Below are 20635 nucleotides of genomic sequence, written 5' to 3'. Positions count from 1 at the left end.
TAACACAATAAAACCACGATGATGCTCAAAAATATTTACATTTGATCCCAATGATAGCAATGTCGTTAGACATTTAAAGGGAGGGATTTGGCCTTCAAAATTATTTCTTGTCAAAAAACGAGTTGAAAATATAAGGATTGTACTGGATTGAAGATATATTTATCCGTAAAAGTACGAATATGAGCAGATTTATAATTTAATAAATTATAGCGAAAATATAGCACCTTGGGCGTACTCGTTCATACATATGTCGATGACTGCCGGTGAACGTTGCTAGCAAAATTACCATTTGGCCAATATTTGCAGCATTTCCATCATTATTAATCACATCACGTAAGTGAATATATTCCTCGGCGCGTAGCTTTCGTTGATTCAACCGAATAAGGAGAAGACGTTCCTTTTCAATTTTTGCGTATTTTAACAAATGATTAAATTTATTTCGTCGGATCATAAGGCGGTAGGCATAAAAGTTCATGCAAGAAACTTTTTTGTTGACTCATTATTTAAATTTACTTGCATTACATTAAAATAGTATTCATCTTCGCCACGTGGAAAAAGAACTGGATACTGCAATGCATAATATGATCGTGCGTTTCCGCAACGCGTCGAAGGTTTTCATTTCGGCGATGGATGATAATATCGCGTCGCTCGAATTCTGTTCCGACCATAACCATTACAACGTCGTCTTTTACCGATGCATTGAATCGCTGCTTATGCTCCCCGGCTGGTGTTTTGTCTGCTCTTATCACAACCTTATAATCATCTATCGGCATCTGGTCTAGAGCTGTTTTGAATGAAGGTATGAGGCTGTTGTGTTCATGAAACATAGTTTGAAGTTCTAAGACGATTTCTCGTCTTACTTCAGTACTGATTGCCCAACGCCGATCAGCTTCTGCAGCTTCATTACCGGTGAATTAAATTTGTAAAAACTTGGGATCTTCATCTTGAACTGAGAGCAATGATCCAATTCTGTGGTAAATTTGACCTTGCACTTTAAAAGTGGGCATTGTTCACTATCTTGGTTGCTCCAAAGAACGTTATTTGGAAGCATGAATTATACTTTCGGATGTTTTGATAAAAATGTTTTGAAGTTGGAGTGCGCTTAAAAATATAACTAAGAAATGGCTCAGGTGGTTTCATCAATGATGACAAAACAACTTTACCGTTCGAACAGCACATTCCAGGCGATTCTTTAGCGAAAAGCACCACAATGCGTACGAACTTTCATTGCACCGATCACTACGTCCTTGTGATTTCCGTAATCATCATCCTTATTGTAGTTGAACGCCGCAAGATTTAAATCTAGTTTTTTTTCTTTGCGTACGTTTTTGGATTGTCTCAGTAGCTCGCGATGAAGATTTTTTTTTCACTATCTTGTTGAAGCCGTGATCTATGCTCTTCTTTAGTTTCTATATTTCTTCTTGTAGATATGCTGTTACGATTTTTCTCAAGGCGTAACTCACGTTCATCAGCTGTTTCATTTGCTCTTTTTTCCTTAACTTTAATTGTATTTCAGTACACTTCAATATACTTCATTGTACTTAAATATGTTTCATATTGACATATATACATATATATATATATATATATATGTAAATTTGGGTTATAAAACAATAGAATATCATCATAGTAAATAAAAACTTTATTTGACAGTTCAAAAAAAAATGCTCCGATCGTCACCAAACAGGATTACTCGTCAGGTCAATCTAAAGATTTCCTGAAAGTTTACAGACATACTTTCCTTTATATATGTACATATATATAGATAGATGGATAGATACATAGATAGATATTCCTCGGAATCACCAAATTGGTTAAAACTTAATCATCGACATCGCATTTTTATAATGTACCAAAAGGAGTATACCTAAATTCGAAATGAACTGACGGCTAATCCCAAAACGCTAAAATTATATACCATATCTAGTCGGCAGGTTGATGTGTTTCCGGTTTTATGCATCTCTATATCTATATATCTATATATGTACATACATATGTATGTGTATTATGACCACTCTTTCTATCAAGTTTTGCAACAATAACTAACATAATTATTATTTTGTTTTGCAAAGCTATGTTTATATAATTCTAAGTATGTGTGTATATATAGCTAATATATAAGAATATACATAAGTATGTGCACATACTTATACATATGTATATAAGTACGTGCCCATGTTTATCTTGAACAAAAATATAAACGCAAATAGGTATGTTTACAAATGATCGCTGATTGTGGCATAAAAGACGATGTCTTGCATATTTTGTTTATCTACCTTATCATATTACGGTATATTGTTATAATCCAAACTTACTTACATACAAATTTACTTATATTCAAAGTTGATATATTTACATTCATCAGGTTCTGGTGACAACGGATTGGCATTCACCACAAAAGAGTCATATCAACTTATTCGCACTGTTTATTTGGCTTTTCGTGCTTCTTTCAGTTCTTCTTTCAATTCGCTCAAACAACTTCCGACAAAAATGAAATTTGCATTTTGTATCAAACTCGTACTTTTCAAATTTTTTTTTCAATTATACTTAACACTTATCATTTTCCTCTCAAAATTTTAAGTTCCATTGTACATATTCTATTGTAATCGATTTTGCAACCGTCGCAATTCCACTACATCTCACTTTGTAGTATGTTTGTATTATTGATTGACACGATTTGACATATTCTGCCCCCACGATTTATAATTATATATAGCACTCCTATTAATGTACTTATATTTGTATGTATGTATATTGAGTATGCACATTTAATGTTCGTTTCACTTGCTCGTTTGCTTTGACTCGTGCGCACTCCAGATAGAACGCGACCTCCACGCAAAAGCGTTGCAAAAACAACTGATTCTCAAAAATGGGCGAGAGATTTTTCAGTGCTTCCAATTGTTAATATGATCATCGCCTGCTCTCTGTTCTTAAAACTCTTTGTCTAACCATACCTTGATTAATGTTTTACAAATTTTATTCATTCTCTTATAAAGAGAAATGAGTTGAGTAAACCTCTTTTTTATGATAATTTCAGTAGTATCACTTGTTACATATGCTAGTGTTTGAATAGTGTATATACATATATTTACATATGTACTTTACTAATGTTTATTTTTATTACCCTACAACTTCATTAGCTTTATTTCACCTGCTGCAAGAATCGCTAATACAAACTGTTCGTCCTCAATGGCAGAATATCAATAGTAAGCAATATCGCCTGCTAGCTATCTAAAGAAATGAGTTTCCAAATATAAATTTGGCTTTTAATTTTATATAAATTACAAGCAACATTAATTAGTGGTTATTAAGTATCCTAATAACGCAGTACGATTTTCTTTGATGCTTTCGATGGTTGGACATCACTTTTATCAGGTCCAATGAGGACGATGATCCCGTGCTAATTTTCTAAATCAGTCATTTAAATTTAAAATTTGAAGATTTTCAGTTTTTGCTCTGAATTCGAAAAAACTTATTTCTTGCATACCATATATGGTTCAAACATAGTTAATGCTTCAGAGTGATATACATATGTACGTTGAGACTAATTTTGATAAATGGTGTGGAAAATAAAAACGCAGTAATGGTTAATATTTGGAATGTACAATAAATTCCGAATGAATATTAAAAAAAATAAAAGATCTTCTCGATTTGCTAGGGAAAACTTTATAAATGTATTATACATATATTGTTCTAAAAGCATTGAACAATTTTATATTTGTTCTCTACTTTTAAATTACTAACATTCGACTTATAAATTTTTATAGAAACTATTGCATCTGCCCGGATATTATCGTTATATAGCGTACATATACATACATTTGTATGTATGTTAGTAGTCCAGATAAGCCGGTGTCTCTACATAACAATCCAAAGCAAAAGGGCAAATACTAACTAAATCAGACCTTCTTGTGCCTCAACTGAAGCCACTTACGAGTATGTCGACTTTCCAGTCTCTTAAAATACAACCACTACTTACAAAACTCGATATAATAACTGAGATGATTGTTTATTTGTTGGTTGGCGAGGAGTCACGCTTTGGTCATATCGGCGCGGTGTTTGGCCACAGCAGTTCAGCGGTCAAGACACTGGTCAATGCACAAAGCCACTTGCGCATGCGGTGCTGTTACAATTTCAAATGCCAGTAGCATCGGCAAAAGCGAAGTGGCTATTTAGGAATGCCACATCCCCACTCAAGGAATTCAATGAAGAATGTGTATTAAGCAAAGCAAAAAAAACTATACAAATTAAAAGAGAGCTGCAACGGAAGCAAAGTTGTGGAGAAGAAGTTGCCCGAGCACTCAACACTACACGATAGAATACGAAAAAGAAAAAAAGACAAAATTAAATCTTCAGATATTTGAACTTGTTTCAACAAGAACAAATTCATATCGGTTGGTTGCACTTATTAGAACTCTTGAAGTCGCAGCGACGCCAGATATCGTCAGTAGCACCAGCAGCAAGTAAGAGTACTAGTTGCCCGCAATTTAAACGCGTTTTTATACGCCTTGTAAATTACATTTTCAGAATTGTTTTGTCTCGTTCTGGTCATGTCGCGCAGATGATATCAAGCTCCGCTGCGCATACTTTCACATATCTGTGCCCATCTACTTGTCTAACGTTGTTAAAGGGTTTTCGTTTACCACGTCAGTATAATGGTAAAAGAATATTCAATTAAATGTACGTAAAACTACGTGCAAAACATTGCGAGAGTTTGGAAATCATTGACTTTAATGATTAATTGTATTAGTTTAAGTCATTTTGCGACTGAGATGTTAAACGCTGTTTTTTGCTAATTTTGGGTTGCTAAAATTGAAAATGATAGTAAAATTTTCCTAACACGTAGGATTTTTCCTTCATATTTGTTGAGTATTATTGAATAATAACAGTTCAAAATATACTATGTATATTTAGTACATCAGTTTATTTTATAAAACTGGGGAATTTAATACATTGAATATGTATGCTATAGTATAATAAAAATTTTCTACGGTGTAACTAGTATCTTTAATATAATCCATACGATCTGATTTTGCCAATATTTGTAGCAAAACTACAATATGTACTAGAAAATATCTTCAATTATTTTAAAGATATTTTATATGTTAAACGATATATTTGTATAAAATCAACTTCTAACAAGAAGGGAAGGCCTAAGTTTGGGAGCAACCGAACATTTTATATACTCTTGCAACTTGCAAGAATCAAAGCCATGGAAATACTTTAAGGTGTAAAACCAATCATATAAAGTAAAGTCAGCCGGCTGTTCGAAATTCCTGATATTAGTTATATAGAGGCAAAAGTCAACTATAGGTACAGGGGTCTAAATATTCGGTACCTAAGGGCTTGAACAGTTTTGATTGGACTTAAACAGTTTGTGTTCTTAGGGTGGAACACACTAAAGATATTATTTGTGCAAAGTTTTATACCGTTATATTAATTGCTTCTTGATGCATGCACCAGAAACTCAACAAATTAAGTGGAATTTAAAATTGTGCTATGTATGTATATGGGAAGTTGGCGTGATTGTTGTTCACCATGTAACTTAAAAATGTAAGAAGAATTACACGTACTAAATTTTGTTGAAATCGGTTAGTCGGGTCTCGAGATATGGGATTTCACCAAAAAGTGGGCGGTACCACGGCCGCCTTCCAATTTTCATACCAGATTCCATAAAACTCCCTTATTATCTTCATTTATCTGTTTTAAAGTGAAAGAATCTGAAAGAACTCAAAGTGATGTTGATGTTGATAAAATTGTGCTATGTATGTATATGGGAAGTTGGCGTGATTGTTGTTCACCATGTAACTTAAAAATGTAAGAAGAATTACACGTACTAAATTTTGTTGAAATCGGTTAGTCGGGTCTCGAGATATGGGATTTCTCCAAAAAGTGGGCGGTACCACGGCCGCCTTCCAATTTTCATACCAGATTCCATAAAACTCCCTTATTATCTTCATTTATCTGTTTTAAAGTGAAAGAATCTGAAAGAACTCAAAGTGATGTTGTAGAGGAAACAAAAATCTATTTAAAAACGCAGACAATAAGCCAGAAACGCATATGTACATAAAAAATTAATAACAACGACATTTATTTAAATAGAAACGTTCGTAAATAAATTAAAAAGTTAAGTAAAGATATTGTTAACGATATTCAATGGATTCAAACTTCTTAATTCCAAAAGTAGTGTAGCCAACTGCTAAACGTCAGTTCCTTGATTTTGATATCTCTACCGACTATAATATGTTGATAGTACTCGTATTCGGTAGCATATGAGGTGAGTTCATAAAGAAACGGTAGATTTAAAATCTCTCGGCTTTAGAGAGACCGATTACTCGTATTATTGTTGATTACGATACAATTTCAAAATTATTATTTACATACTTTGTCAGTAGGAGCCACAAAGGTTAGACATGTTTTAAAATAAATAGAACCGTTAAGGGACGTCGTTTTACAAACATAGGTGACATTAAAAGCGCATCACTGAAATAGCTAAAGGCTATCCTGGCACCTGTGGCGTGAAAATCATTAAAAAGTTGGCGTGGCCCCAAAAAAGTTTAATTTTTAACCATTCTTACGATACTTTGAATATAGGTGATTCTCCCACCTCCCCTATTTTCCATATAACACTATTTCAAATTCCATCTGATTCTTCACTTTCCAGTATGCAAATCAAGCACTATAAAATGTATCGGATTAAAACTTCGCATGAATAGTGCCTCTGAGGTGTGCCATTTTAGGACCAAAACTGTTCCAGCCCCTAAATACCGAATATGTCGAACCCAGCTTTTAATAGGAAAATTTTATTTACTTAGCTCGAACTTAGCCCTTCCTTAATTGTCTTTTATATACATATGTATATATGAATGTACATGCTTCAATAGAATAATTTTCGATAATTGATCTCCAAAAAGCTTTCGTTCTCTAAAAGAATTTAATTTTCAAATAATTTTTACATCGTTGCCGAAATTTTGGTAGCGAAATATTTTTAAGAATTTAAAATGTCAATTGATGTATTAATATGTTTCAACTATTTTATATGTATAATTTAATATTTTCGCCTAAAACCCATCTTCTTATAAGTTAAGATATTTTAAAATTGGTAGAACTATTGAACTTCAAAGTACTTTTAAATCACTGTTAAAAGTACTTCTAAGTTGCTATGGATGCTACGAGATTATTCACAATACAAAATACAGTTATTGTTGCCAAGGCAAGCACACTGGCAACTATTCACCAGTCACCTTAGACAACAGGGGTGTATTTTCAGTACTCAAACTTACGTCTTATAATACAGAGTGGCGCACCAATCGTGCTACAAAAACAAACCGTTCACGCTTTGCAGTGACTAAGGTATACATTAATTAATAACTCTTCAACGCAGTAAAATTGCATTTAGGAATAAAAAATGAAAACATTATTCCCGATTTAAGAATAACACTGTGGGTTCCTTCCAAATTTGCACTGCGTATTTGGTTGCAGTTCTCTTCTACCATTCTCCATATATACTAAGTGAAGAATGACAATCCCAGACAGCACCACCGAAAACTTCATCGTTGCCGTTTAAATCTTGTATTCTTCTGCACTCATTTCAAATTATAATTGAACTTTTTATCAACACTGCAGCTATTTCGTTATTTTTTATGTTAGGTGTTGCGTTTGGTTTGTTATGGATGATTGTGCGTCGTTTGCCCATAATCTTGCAAAGTAGCCGCAATTGTCAATGCGATTTTCTGTGGTGATATAAAAAATATCTTACCGGTTCCACATGGTACGTCGTAAAAAACCGCCTTGTTCAATAATATCAGTACATTCCAGGTATAAGCAAATTGGTGTACTTTACAGTAGCTATGGGTTGGTATTATTATTATTATTTTTTTTTAGAGTGTTTGGACAGTGCGGTATCATTCTTTGCAGTCCGTCATTACAGTGAAAAGGTAATTCAGACGGGATATTGGCTCCCCCGAGTATAAGGACCATTATGATATTGGTAAACATATTTGACGAATCTAGAAGTATCGCAAGAAGATCGAGATCACGGCTGTTGCATCGTCAATTCCGGCAAATTCAAGAGTTCCGCCTCGCAACTTTTCGACGAAATTTGAAGTTAGCAGACGGTTATTACAACGGATAATTCATAACGACTTAAGCCTGCTTCGGTACAAAGTTCAAATAACAAGCCGGTTGAACTCTCTAGATTTGATTAATCGCCTGAAATTTTGCTAAAAAAATTATTGAAATGGCAATAACTTGATAAATTGCCTATTTATGTCTGATGAGATGCATTTTATTCTAAACGGAAATTTAAATAAGCAAAATTGCCGTATATGGCGTAAATCAAATCTAGAAATAATCCACGAGATAGAACTTCTTCACCCAGAACTAGTCACTGTGTGGTCCGCAGTTTCATCAAGGTATATTGTCGGGCCATACTTCTTTGAAGAAAAAGGTGTAATAGTAACTGTCAAATGGTATTTAAAGATGTTGAATGAGTTTTTTTATCCAGAACTGCGCCGAAGACGTATTCCTTTCAATAGCGTTTGGTTCCTGCAAAGTGGAGCAACTGCGCACATAGCCAAACTGGTTATTGCGGAACTCCAACGAAAATTTGAAAACAAATTAATACCAAGAAACTCCCCTGTCCACTGGACCCTAAGGTCAACTGATCTAACTGCAATAGGCTTTTTTATGGTGTTATGTCAAGAAAGAGGTGTACAAAACAAAACCCAGACATCTTACAGAATTTAACCAGTCCATTTAATTGATAATTGATGCAACCCCAACTCCAACCCTTCAGGGCGCAATGAATAATTTTATAATTAGGTGTCGCATATGCAGAGCTGAGCCTGGAAATCATTTATGGTCGATAACTTTTAAAAATTATTAATTATATAAAATAAAATAAAATTTGTTATACAATAAAAAAGATATCAATGTAATGCATTGATTAAAAAAGTTATTACGGTTTGTTTTTGTAGCACGATCGCATTCACCATGATTAAAAGGTAAGTATTGGAAATTAGTAGTTATTTCAGTATAAGGTAACGTGCATCCACAAGATGACTGATAATGAATTTTTATTTTCATTCTATTGCTACATATACATAGCATACTATGCATTGGCATTTGAATTTCACTACACTTGTCGCCATCAACATTGTGACGAAACAGAAATCGTAAATTTTAAAGTTTAATCTTAAAATGTGTTTTTTCTTATTAGTTAAAACTGTAACTATCACAAACCTAAAAAAATGTTATAATGAAAATACAAAATTTAAATTTAACAAAATGAAAGTAATGAAAAGGAATTTAGTGGAACCTCTTCTTATATGTTTCAAAAGAGTCCTGACGGTATTTATAATATTTAAATGTGGACTTTGAGTTGGCCAGCCTATTGTTTTAAAACCAACATATGTATGTCAAAAAATTAGTTATCATCCGAACTTTATATCATGGGACATTATTAGGATATTAAAAGATATTATATAGGGTACTCAAATATTAATTTTGATCTGTCGAGTCGGCGATAGAAACCAAGACAACCAGTACATTACAGGTTTTGTCCGGAAAGTAATAGGTATGAGTCGATTTAAAAAAATGTATTGAACCAATCGTTACAATTTTCTAAAAACTTTCAAAATAGGTTCCTGCCAGCGCGATTTTCTAATCATTGAATTCGTCATAGAATAGCCTTGTGAGCCGAGGTTCATGCTTCTTGGATCCTCTCTGTCATCTCAAAATACCCCTTTGTCTCGGGATCATACCCAAAGATCCATGACTCGTCATCTGTGATTACGTTATTCAAAAATTGGGGGTCACTTTCACACATGTTCAAATTTTCATGGCACACTTTCACTCGCCGCAATTTCTGGTGAGCACTTTTGGGACCATCTTCGCGTACACTTGCGCATGTTCAAGTGCGCCGTTACAATGTCATGAACCACAGATTTTGATAAATTTAACATCTGGGCAATTAAACGAGTAATTAGTCGACGGTCTGAGTTGAAAACTTTGCGTACACGAGTCACATTGTCGGTGTTTGCCTCCCAGCACGGTCTTCATCAGCGATCTCTTTCCAGCCTTCCAAAAGGGCCTGGTGGCCCCGAAAAATACCACTTCAGCTTACTTTATCATATCAAACGTATCTGTCGCAGATTTATCGAGTTTCACACAGAATTAAATCTCTGCTCTAACGAACGTTGTATTTTCGGCTTGCACCACTCACAAAAACACGTCGCGCGAAAATGTTTGTCCTGACTCTCCAGATCTGAGATAAAGAGATCCCCAACTCTCCTGTCACTGGAAATGTGAGAACCGCTCACCTGCCGAACTTTGACAGTTGACTGGATTGGGTAGGTTTTGACGTTTGCAATTGGAATGACTGGAACGGACAGATTGAAATTATAGCAAAAATATATGTGAACGGAGGAATTTGTTGCCGCTGTTCAAGATCGCTAATAAAAATTTAAAACAATGAAAATCAAAGAAAAGGCGAAATTTAAATATATTTCATGAAACGTTTTGTAATTTGATGCATAATAGAATTAATTTTCAATTACAAATGATTAAAAACATTTAATAATTGAGAACTAACAGGCTTAATTCACCTTATTTAGTATTGAAAGATCAAAAGTTAGTTGTTTTAATATACTTACCATAAAATCATAAAAAAGGATGTATGTAAGTAGTTTCGCCATATATAAAAAGTCCAATATATAATAATTTGCAATCGTAATAAATGTTGGGTGTGTTAATTTAAAATGCCCAAAAATTCTTATTTTGTTCGATCTGGCCATAATAGAAAATGTTATAAAAAACGCTTATTTTGAGGCGCTCTCACACTGGAATAAGTTGGGCATCCCATTATCCCTGCTCCAGATGCTCGGAGACAACTGACCAGCCGCTCATTAGCTAGCTAGGAACGCCCTCTACCGAATTCAGTCGGTGCGAGCACGCTCCATAGTACAGTCATGGCGGAAGAAAATCAGTCCTATTACTTTCCGGACAAATCCTGTATACGCAAATTACCCCCAGAGCGTATCCACCATTTTGACTTGTGCAAATACATATTCCTTTTTGATGACTGGTCTTGTAAGCATGTTTGAATTTCATGTGAACAATGTATACTTAGATGTAATTGCTTTAAAATGTCATTACTTAGTATTAAGACTTTTAAATCAGTTTTTATATTTTAATCACAGTTTAGTATCGGTAAAAGTTTAATACAAAGTTGTTTAATATTCACGTGCTCAAACCTTTACACAAATAAAAGCTTTCCTCGCGAGCCTCTTCAATCAGCAAATCGTTCACATACGCATCACACCGTACTCATGAAAATAATAAACTATAAGTGTTTAAGTATGTAGTATATCCGTATCTGACCTAATATCTAATGAGCTCAAGCTTTCCCCGTTATTTTGAAGTAGAAAGCTTTAGAGCTTTACTGACAACCGAGAGAATTGCTGCCAACGAGTATCAATCAAAATGCAACGAAAACTCTAATTTCATTACACTTAAAATTTGAAAAGGTTAGTCATGCTTTATTTAGTAATTATATATGTGGTACTCACAACGTGTCATAAAGCATCATAAAACCATAAATTTTTACACTTGTTCAAAAAATTTGTTGTAGGATTGCATACTAAAATAAGTTTACGCAAATACAACCCTGAACGCTATGTTTCCGGATCGTTATAACTTACTATATAACTTTATGAGACTATGTGAAATTCCTAATTGTAAATATTAAAATTAAATGGTTAAATTCACTTTGAAAGCACCCCTAAATGCCGCTAATATGTATATTAGATCGTATAGAGAGTAATGTTTTTGATTTATGAACCTATGGGGACTATTTTAAATGCACGTTTTTCTACCACTTAAACTACTCCAAGAGTGGTCCCTTCCTAGTCGCCTATTGTGAACACATTTGCACAAACCTAGAGTGGCATTGATTATTACTCCAATATTTTACAACAAATTACTGTATTGTTCCATAAATTCTATTCATACACGACATTTTGGTATATAAGATGAAGTATAATCCATTTTCTATTAATCTAAATTTTCGTTATAGAATATTATGCTATATTGGACTATTTTAGTTCGGTAGCTGTCTTCGAATCTTGTAATAAATAAATTATATTCATAAAGTAAAACTATGTTAATTAATTTCACACTCCGTTTTTTATTATTATTATTTAGTTATTCATACGCAAAGGTATTATTTTATTCAGTGTTAAAATAATATGCACAATGATTGGTTCATGTTTTGCAAATACTCGAAATAAAAATAAATGAATGTGTTGATTAGAAATATTTTATATCTGAATTGTTAAAGTGGTGGAATATAAGTGTGCATTTTATATATGCATGAATTTACCACATCATATACATTCCGTCTTAAATGAAATTAAAGCAGTTAAATAAAGATACATATACAGATCAATAAATTATATACATATATATGGTCTAAATGTTACAACATTTAATTGTACTTTAAAAGCATGTAATGAGCTGTGAGGTAATTATTTATTAGTAATTTAATATCTACATACATATACTATTTTACTTATTTTTTCTTAAAATAAAAAGAAAAAATGAGTTCTTAAGAAGTAGGTATATTTTGATTATTAATATCTGTATACTATAATAATGCACTTATATACATTTAGATATATTTTTGGATACACTTTTATGGCATTCAACATTAGTTAATATGTGAAGGAAGGTAGGAAAAACACTTTATTATGATGTACATATGTAAATATTGAGGAGGATCAAAGAAGCTTTCTGTTTGAAATGTTGATTCTAAGTTACTTTTTAAATAGCGAACTGCTTAATATTTTAAACATTTTTGTTATTTACGTTTAACATATATTTACAATTACAAGCTTATATATGTATGTAAGAAAGTTTCGTCATTTGTATTGGAGTTCGTATTTTTGGTTACATCACAAAGCATTTTATTTTTTAAAGCAGGAAATAGGGTTAAAGTAGCATTGACGATATCTGACTTGGCGTTTTGTCTCAGGCATACGGAAAAGTTCGTTCATGCCGCTGCTCCACCCAGGTGTGCGAATATAAGATCTGTTATGAGTAACAAAAGAACTGGATTAATATTAATTTGTGGCATGAGAAATAATTTATTAGCAATGATATACGTAGGTCTATATTGCGCGATTAACATTTGCAGACGATCAAAAGGAACGGCAGAGTAAGTTGAAGGCACTGGGAGCTCATAGTAGCTATTACGCACTTCGTCGACATCCTGTCCAAAATTATCTAGATCCTGAAATTAAATTATAATTCAATGCAAATTTCTTCATGTTTTAGAATTTAATGTATGTATATGTCATATAGGTACTATAATATTATTATTATCACTGGAATGAGCGGTCATCATTTTCCGAAGAACTTTGATTCAAACTTAGTTTCCTTTACTCAAATAACATGAAAATAGTTTTGCTCAGCAATAGTACCAAAAGTCTTAAAAAAAATATCAAGCATTAAATGATACTTCTGTCACAAAAAGACTCCTCTTAAATGCTCTTCATCCCTTTTAAGACTGCTTATAATTATTGGATTCTTCATTAAATAGTATCAAGCAAGGAATACAAATATGAAGCAAAGGAGTAAGGGCTAATTGTAATACATGTGTATTATTTATTCAAATTTATTACCGTGTAGTCTTTTCGAGATGTCTCCAAGGCTGAAGTTAAAGATGAAATACAAGAAGTGAATGTCCAAAAATTACAAAGTAATTTTCTACGAGACATGACTTCAAACGATAAATTTCACATTGTACCTTCTAGACGGGAAGGTTTCAATCATTGAAATCTTTGAAAAATTAATTTTTGAATCATAAATAAAAAACAAAACGGCCGATTTTGACATTATGAATCAAAAATCTTTGAAAGCAAAAAACTTTTGCAAATTATTGTTTTTGGGCTATTGACACAACCTTATAAATATTATACCACAGTGTTTAAATTGAACCATGTACACTATTATGGAAAATTCAAAGCAATCATGCAGAAACCATATTCGTAGTATTTTTATACTTTTGCAAGCTCTTGCTACAGAGTGTAATAGTTTTGTTTACCTATTGGTTGTAATTATCACCTAAAACTAAGTGACATAGTGACATGTATGTACATACATATATATAAATGATTAGGATGACGAGAAAAGATGAAATCCGTGTGACTGTCGGTCTGTTCGTCCATACGTGCAATCTGCAATTTCTTTTATTCCTATGTCACAGTGTGAAAATGGGCGAAATCGGATTATAACCACGCCTACTTCCCATATAACACAATTTTAAAATCCATTTGATTCTTTCACTTTCCAGTATACAAATCAAGAAGTAATTAATATAACGGGATATATTTTGAAGTAACAATTCCTTTAAAGTATGACTGTAAATTGTCCAAATCCGATAAAAACTGTTCAAACTCTTAGGTATGAAATATGCTCTATCTCTAGTTGACTTCTGACTGAAAATATCGGTTAATGTGTAAGATATACTTATACAATTGAAATTCAGAGAGAATCCTGTCCTGACAATAGTAATTCTGTGTATCAAAGTCATCGGGCTGAATTCACTCCATATGATTGGTAATTGAATGTGAGGTTCTTTAATGAAACCCTGAAAACATTTTTTTAGTATGTGGTAATATAACACCCACATATTCCATATAATGATTTATGTATGAGTTATATATAGCATATGTATATATAAAATTGCTAAGATTCCGATCCTCTGGTTGACGTTTTACATCTTAAAGTTAATGTTCAATTGTACCCCGAACTTAGCCCTTTTTTATTTGTTGTATAATATTTCGTTCATGTAAAAATCAACTTTTAAGTATTTATCGAATTACCTGATCGTTGCCGAGTGCATTTTGGGGTCGCGACTCGATTGATTGAATTGTCATCATTAGTACGATATAAAGCATAAAGATGGATATTATTTTCATCATTTTTTTAATTTTAAATCCAATATTTTGCTCTGAAAAAAACAAACAACTATTTTTTATATACATTTAATTAAAATATAGAATAATGAACACATGTTTACAAATAAACGTAATTTGGCAAAAACACAATACCTCTATTTAATAAAAAAAATTTGTTCTCAATTTGTCAATCGCTCTAAAAAAGGCTCAAGTCGATTGGTCGAGAGAAATGTTATAAAAATGCAATAGTGGGGCTTCGAAACCCATCTATGACATCGTAAGAGGGGATGAATCGTAGATTTACGCGTATAAGTCCGAAATTAAGCAGCAATCCACTGTATGGGAGATTAGCAGAATTCAAAAAAATTTGAATGGTTGCCTGTTTTTTTAGCCAGTTGTCTTTCAAGAAATCAGAAAAATTCACCACGACAATGCGAGCTTTCACAAATCAACCGAAACAACTGAACCGTATGACTTCTTTTTATTCCCGTACGAAAAAAACTAAACTAAAAGGTCTATTCCCGAAATATAAATGTCAATTCTCGTAACATCCCCCTGCGTTTAGTTATCCGCACAATATAAGTTCTATGTAGGCGTTTATGTGGTAAACATATGTATATTTGAACATATTACGAAATTCGTATACAGAACGCAATAATATTGTACCATTACAATATTACTTAGATAACTTCCGATGATTGCATTGAATGTAATTACCAACGTAGTAAGACATAAAACCGCAAATGTCCTCTTCATACATAATAGAATATTCCTCAAACTATCACTAATGCATTTTAAATTTGCAATATGACATTTTAAGTACATTTTAATTAAATACCTTGAAAAAACGCGATTCATGAACAATTATGAAATATCTATAACTGAATTTAATATTTTCTTTAAAAGGCGTACCTTGAAAAGTTTTCTTAATTTTCAGATGATTATATACGTATATGCATTCTCATTTCCTGAAATCCCAAATATGAAATTAAAAAATAGGAAAACGAATCCCCCATACTGGATTAAAAAATAAAAACAAAACTAACAATTTTATTCCCAAGCATATAATTAAGAATTAAACAAAAAATAAATGTATTTTCATCAAGTGAAGTTTTACGCACCTTATTCATATTAAACAATACATTTTTTAATTTTTATTTCCAAACATCTTAGATTAAAAATTAGATCGGGATTAAAAATTAAATTTTTAATTATTTTACAATTCTTTAAGCAAAGCAAATCACATAGAAGTGTATAATATAGAAAGCATTTACGTCTGCAAGGCATCAATGCTGCTACTCGATTGAAACGTAATATTTTTCTCACAGGTAGCAAGATTCATTTCCGCAAATCGTGCCAGACTAGTGTCAGGGCTGGAAATGCCGAATGAATACAGAGCAATAGCATTGAAAGGAATAAAAAGTTTAATTGCAATTCTGCAACACGATTTCGTATTTGCCACAAACAATACGTTAAGGTATCAATGTTGCAAAGCTTCAGCAATAGAAGAATGAATAACATAAAACTAAAAATTAAAATATGTACATATATGTTTTACAGTACTAGAAATGTTTGAAATAGTTTTGGATAATGGCTTCTTTTTCAAATTACTTCACCCATTAATATATATAATAAAAAACTTATGCGATCGAAAAGTTTTATAGCAGGGAAAATAATTGTATACAATTTAAATAATACAAATTACGAAATTAGTTCTATAAAAGTTCCTTAAAATGTACATATAAAGGTCTTTTTTAATTAGTCGAGTAAATATTTAAATCTTTCTAGTATGAAGTCGATTAGATCGAACAGGTACTATACTTTACCATCATAAATTCCTCATTAAGTCAATTAGATAAACTGGTTGCGTGTACGCAAAATGGAAATAATGAAAGCAGGAGATTGTAAATATACATGCATATGTACCATATATACTAGTATACTACATGTACATCTACGACCGCGGCTTATTCTTTGTTATTAGGAGTATATTTGTGTATTAGAGGATGAAGAATGTATGCATATCTTCAATCAAAAACCCGCTGTCGCAAACCCGGCAAAATTAATTTCATACTCCGCTTTAACAAGAATTATAAGTATTTTGGCATGCAAACAATGCTGCAGGAAAGTGCAACTTACAAATTTTTAGCTTACACCGAATGAATCGATGCATATTACTAATTTAATAAATTTATCGATTTTTTTTTACAATACTTTTAAGCTTTAGCTGAAAAACGGTTATTACTATTACCTAATTAATGAAGTAATTTAAAAATTAAATTCCAACGTTAAACTCACTTTAAAATCTTTCAAAAAAATAAACGGAAATAACAAGCCGACGGAATGATTTATTGCTCCAAAAGTATTTTATTACTTAAATCAAAGAAAATTTTGTACTTCTTTACTAATGGCGTTTGCAAACATTATGTTATCGTCGCCTACGACAACTTTTGAAACGAAGTCTCAAATTTTTTTATCTTGGCACAGTGAAAGTGTCAAATTTCATTGTCATTACAATTTTAATTCTACCCATATAAGTATATGTATGTATGTAACATGCAAATTTATTGTGGCTGTTAAATGCTTACCATTTAACTTACTAGAAAAGCTTTATTTCAAACAAAAACGCATTCATAAGTATGGGTAATATGTATACACAATCATTTGAATATGGTGTTATTACATCTATTGAAATGTAGATATTTGTATGTATTTATTAGAAAAAGAAAAACTAGTAAATTTGTTTAGTAATTAAAAATTTTCGTATATACTAACCTACTTTTAATATGTTATTAACTTAAAAGATTAAACTCGGGCAATTACTTGTATATTTGATGAAGTATGTAATATTAATTATTATTTGTACAATCTTCTCACGGTTTTATTGTCATTTAAAATCGATTGGTTAGTGTCGTCCCAAACTCCTTTTTTATTGTGCAAAATTGAAAAAGATTGTGTCTTAACTTCATTATATGTAGTATGTATGTATGTTGATTACTGTGTTGTTGAAGTATTGTTGCTTTAGTCTCCAATTCAAAACTGCTCGCTGCTCAAATGCAGTTAACGACAATGACTTCAGGCACATACATACGCATAAACACGTATAGTGCCCATAATTTTTTATATCAAATTTCAAATTAACTTGCAAATGTTATTTATCAGACCAATAAACATGTCCTGATTATGAGGGTTTTATTTGATGTACTTATATTCGCTTACCCTTTGTTGAACGATAATTACTGCTATATCATAACGGAAGTATAACAATTATAGACAATATTTATATTTTGAACACTTTGCCTTTTCGTTTCTAAAGGTTTTATTTACATATGTTTGTTAAATGTCAAATTACGTATTTACATATGTTCTAAAAACACTAGTCAAATGATGTCAAAGTTGCTATGCTAATAACAAACCATACTTATGCGTTTATTGTAGGATAAACAGATATTCACCCACAAGTAAAACAACATATACATAAATACTCATGAATGTGTAAGTATTGCGTTGAATTAGGAACATACGATTTTATGACAACCAACTAATCCAATTTTATTGCCTAGGATTCCATTCATATTCGCATACTGATAAATTGGGACGCATGTGATAGTAAAATATTAGATAATGGGTTCAACAGGAAACAAAAAAATTCCAAATGCCGCTGATTTGTCCGTTAGTTGCATTACGGTACAGAATTTTAAGTTGCAAAATAAATGTCTGTATGTAACAGTGAAAAATTCATACATACTATATTATGTCTCTACAAAGTTTGAAAGCACCAAAATCAATCCCAAAAACAAATACGTAAGTTTCTTCAAAACTCTCATCCCATTATATTTTATACTCAATTAAGACATTTCACGTTTCATTGATAATTTGTGTGTATTTACACATTTAATTCCCCACAATCAATGCCAATGAAATTAAAGTTGTTGGAACTTAGTTGAAAATCATTACAATTGATAGATAAGCAATGAGAAATGTTTTGAGTTTTTATAGCTATTTAAAAGTGTGCTGGTACTGATACATTATCTCCCACAGACTTCCTCTCCATGCAAATAAATTCACAAAATTAAATAATTACAAAAACTGTAACTCAAATTAATTGGAAATATTTCTAAAATAAAAATCAAAATATAAAATTTAAAATCAGAATAGTATTATTATTGGTTGTACACTTGATGTGTTGATCAATAACAGAAATATTAAATCAAATAATAATTACTTCCAAAGATCTCCTAAAAACTATGCAATGGTAAACTTAGAGTGTATATCTAGCTAAAACGGTCATATTTACCCTTGACATATTGAAACACGGTTTTTAGATTTTGTACAATAGAGTTAAAATATACATATTCTTCATAGAAGCATCTCAAAATGCAATTTGATTTTCCATTTTTTAAGCATTAATATTAATTGCATGGCGATATACTAAAGTAATAGATTAGTTAGCTATTCGCATCGCTTAGTCGGCAAAATAAGCCATTTTATACTGCCTACACCTCACATATATGAACTTGATTATTTGTAGTTATTGGATAAAATTATAGATGTACATGATGAGTACGAAAAATACATGAAAATTGATTGTTATTTTCACACGCTTTACACTAATAATATTGATATTTTGAAAGCAAATTCAATGAAGAAAAGACAGAAGTACTTATATTATATACACTATTTTTTGGATTGTAAGTAATGTTAAAAGATATATATATATATATTTTGAAGTATGAATAATTATATGCCACACTTACCTTACAGAATTTGTTTACAATATTAATACGATTAAACCAATTAAACTTTGTTTTACCAGAATTCACTTTTCTATCTTGTGTTGAAAATTCAAAACCTCAACTTTATCCCTAGAATTTTTTCTTTATATTGCTGTTCACACTGTTAACTATGCTGGCAATCTGACGCAGTATCAATCGCTACCTAGCTTTTTATACAGAATAGCTCGAAAAGTCGGTTAGCTTACATGCGCACCCGCAACATTCACGTCAATATAAACGATGTCTGCATAAATGTGTAGCATGGCCGATAAATCCATCGTAGTCGAAATGCAAAAGCAACACTTAATATGAAAGCTACCAGCAGGAACAATCGGCAACTCGATGTAATCACCTCGAACTGGGTTCATTATCATTTCCTACTAGATTGTAGTATAATATGTAATTATGTGTGACACTGTTAATAGGGTTGTAAAACCTGTATTTGTGTGTGTAATGGGCATGCATCCTCGGCTTATAAGCTGAAAATATGAAGTGTAAATACATTCATTTATGTGTACGAGTGTGTGTTGTTGCAACTTTTATTGGAAACATGTTGCTTTGACTTTGTTCTGTATAGGGAGTAACGAATACTTAGTAGCTTGATACCTGTTGCGTGTTTCTCTTTCCTGTCAATGAAAGTGTTAACTGAAACACATTGTTGTAATGATTGCACCAAAATTTTCAATAAATAATTTACTCACCTAAATATAAATTTTTCGTCAATTACGGATATGAATTCCCTCTGACCTATGTTCTTAATATATAATATAATATATCCGCACCTGCTGTTTCCCAAACTTATTATATTCATTTATACTTTCGCAACATGTTGCTACAGAGTATACTAGTTTTTCCACCTAACAGTTTTTTGTATAACCTAAGGCTAGTCAATATATAGGG

General features: G+C 31.8%; 2 protein-coding genes across 4 annotated transcripts in view; both read right to left on the bottom strand.

Annotated features, from left to right (window-relative positions):
• Positions 1 to 2831, bottom strand: part of LOC120768086 (ras guanine nucleotide exchange factor Q) — a 31422-nt gene extending 28591 nt beyond the window's left edge. The window contains exon 1 of one of the 2 annotated variants that reach the window (XM_040094619.1): positions 2320 to 2831. The gene's annotated coding sequence lies outside the window, so the exon portion shown is untranslated. The remainder of the gene's footprint in view (positions 1 to 2319) is intronic. The other variant, XM_040094620.1, reaches the window with a different exon arrangement.
• Positions 2832 to 12167: 9336 nt separating this feature from the next.
• LOC120768293 lies at positions 12168 to 19888 on the bottom strand. Of its 2 annotated transcripts, XM_040094920.1 has the most exons (4): positions 19718 to 19888; positions 14886 to 15013; positions 13164 to 13291; positions 12966 to 13089 (listed from the first exon to the last, which is right to left on the bottom strand). In XM_040094920.1, the coding sequence occupies exons 2-4, from the start codon at positions 14982 to 14984 to the stop codon at positions 12966 to 12968; spliced, it is 351 nt and encodes a 116-aa protein (XP_039950854.1). In that variant the 5' UTR covers positions 14985 to 15013; positions 19718 to 19888. The 2 variants fall into 2 exon arrangements, with proteins under 2 accessions (XP_039950855.1, XP_039950854.1); XM_040094921.1 differs by lacking the exon at positions 19718 to 19888 and having other exon boundaries at positions 12168 to 13089; positions 14886 to 14984.
• Between the last annotated feature and the right edge of the window lie 747 nt (positions 19889 to 20635).

The sequence above is a fragment of the Bactrocera tryoni genome, chromosome 2 (assembly GCF_016617805.1).
Source record: "Bactrocera tryoni isolate S06 chromosome 2, CSIRO_BtryS06_freeze2, whole genome shotgun sequence".
NCBI classification, from domain to species: domain Eukaryota; kingdom Metazoa; phylum Arthropoda; class Insecta; order Diptera; family Tephritidae; genus Bactrocera; species Bactrocera tryoni.
This window is presented reverse-complemented; position numbering and strand designations above follow the sequence as displayed.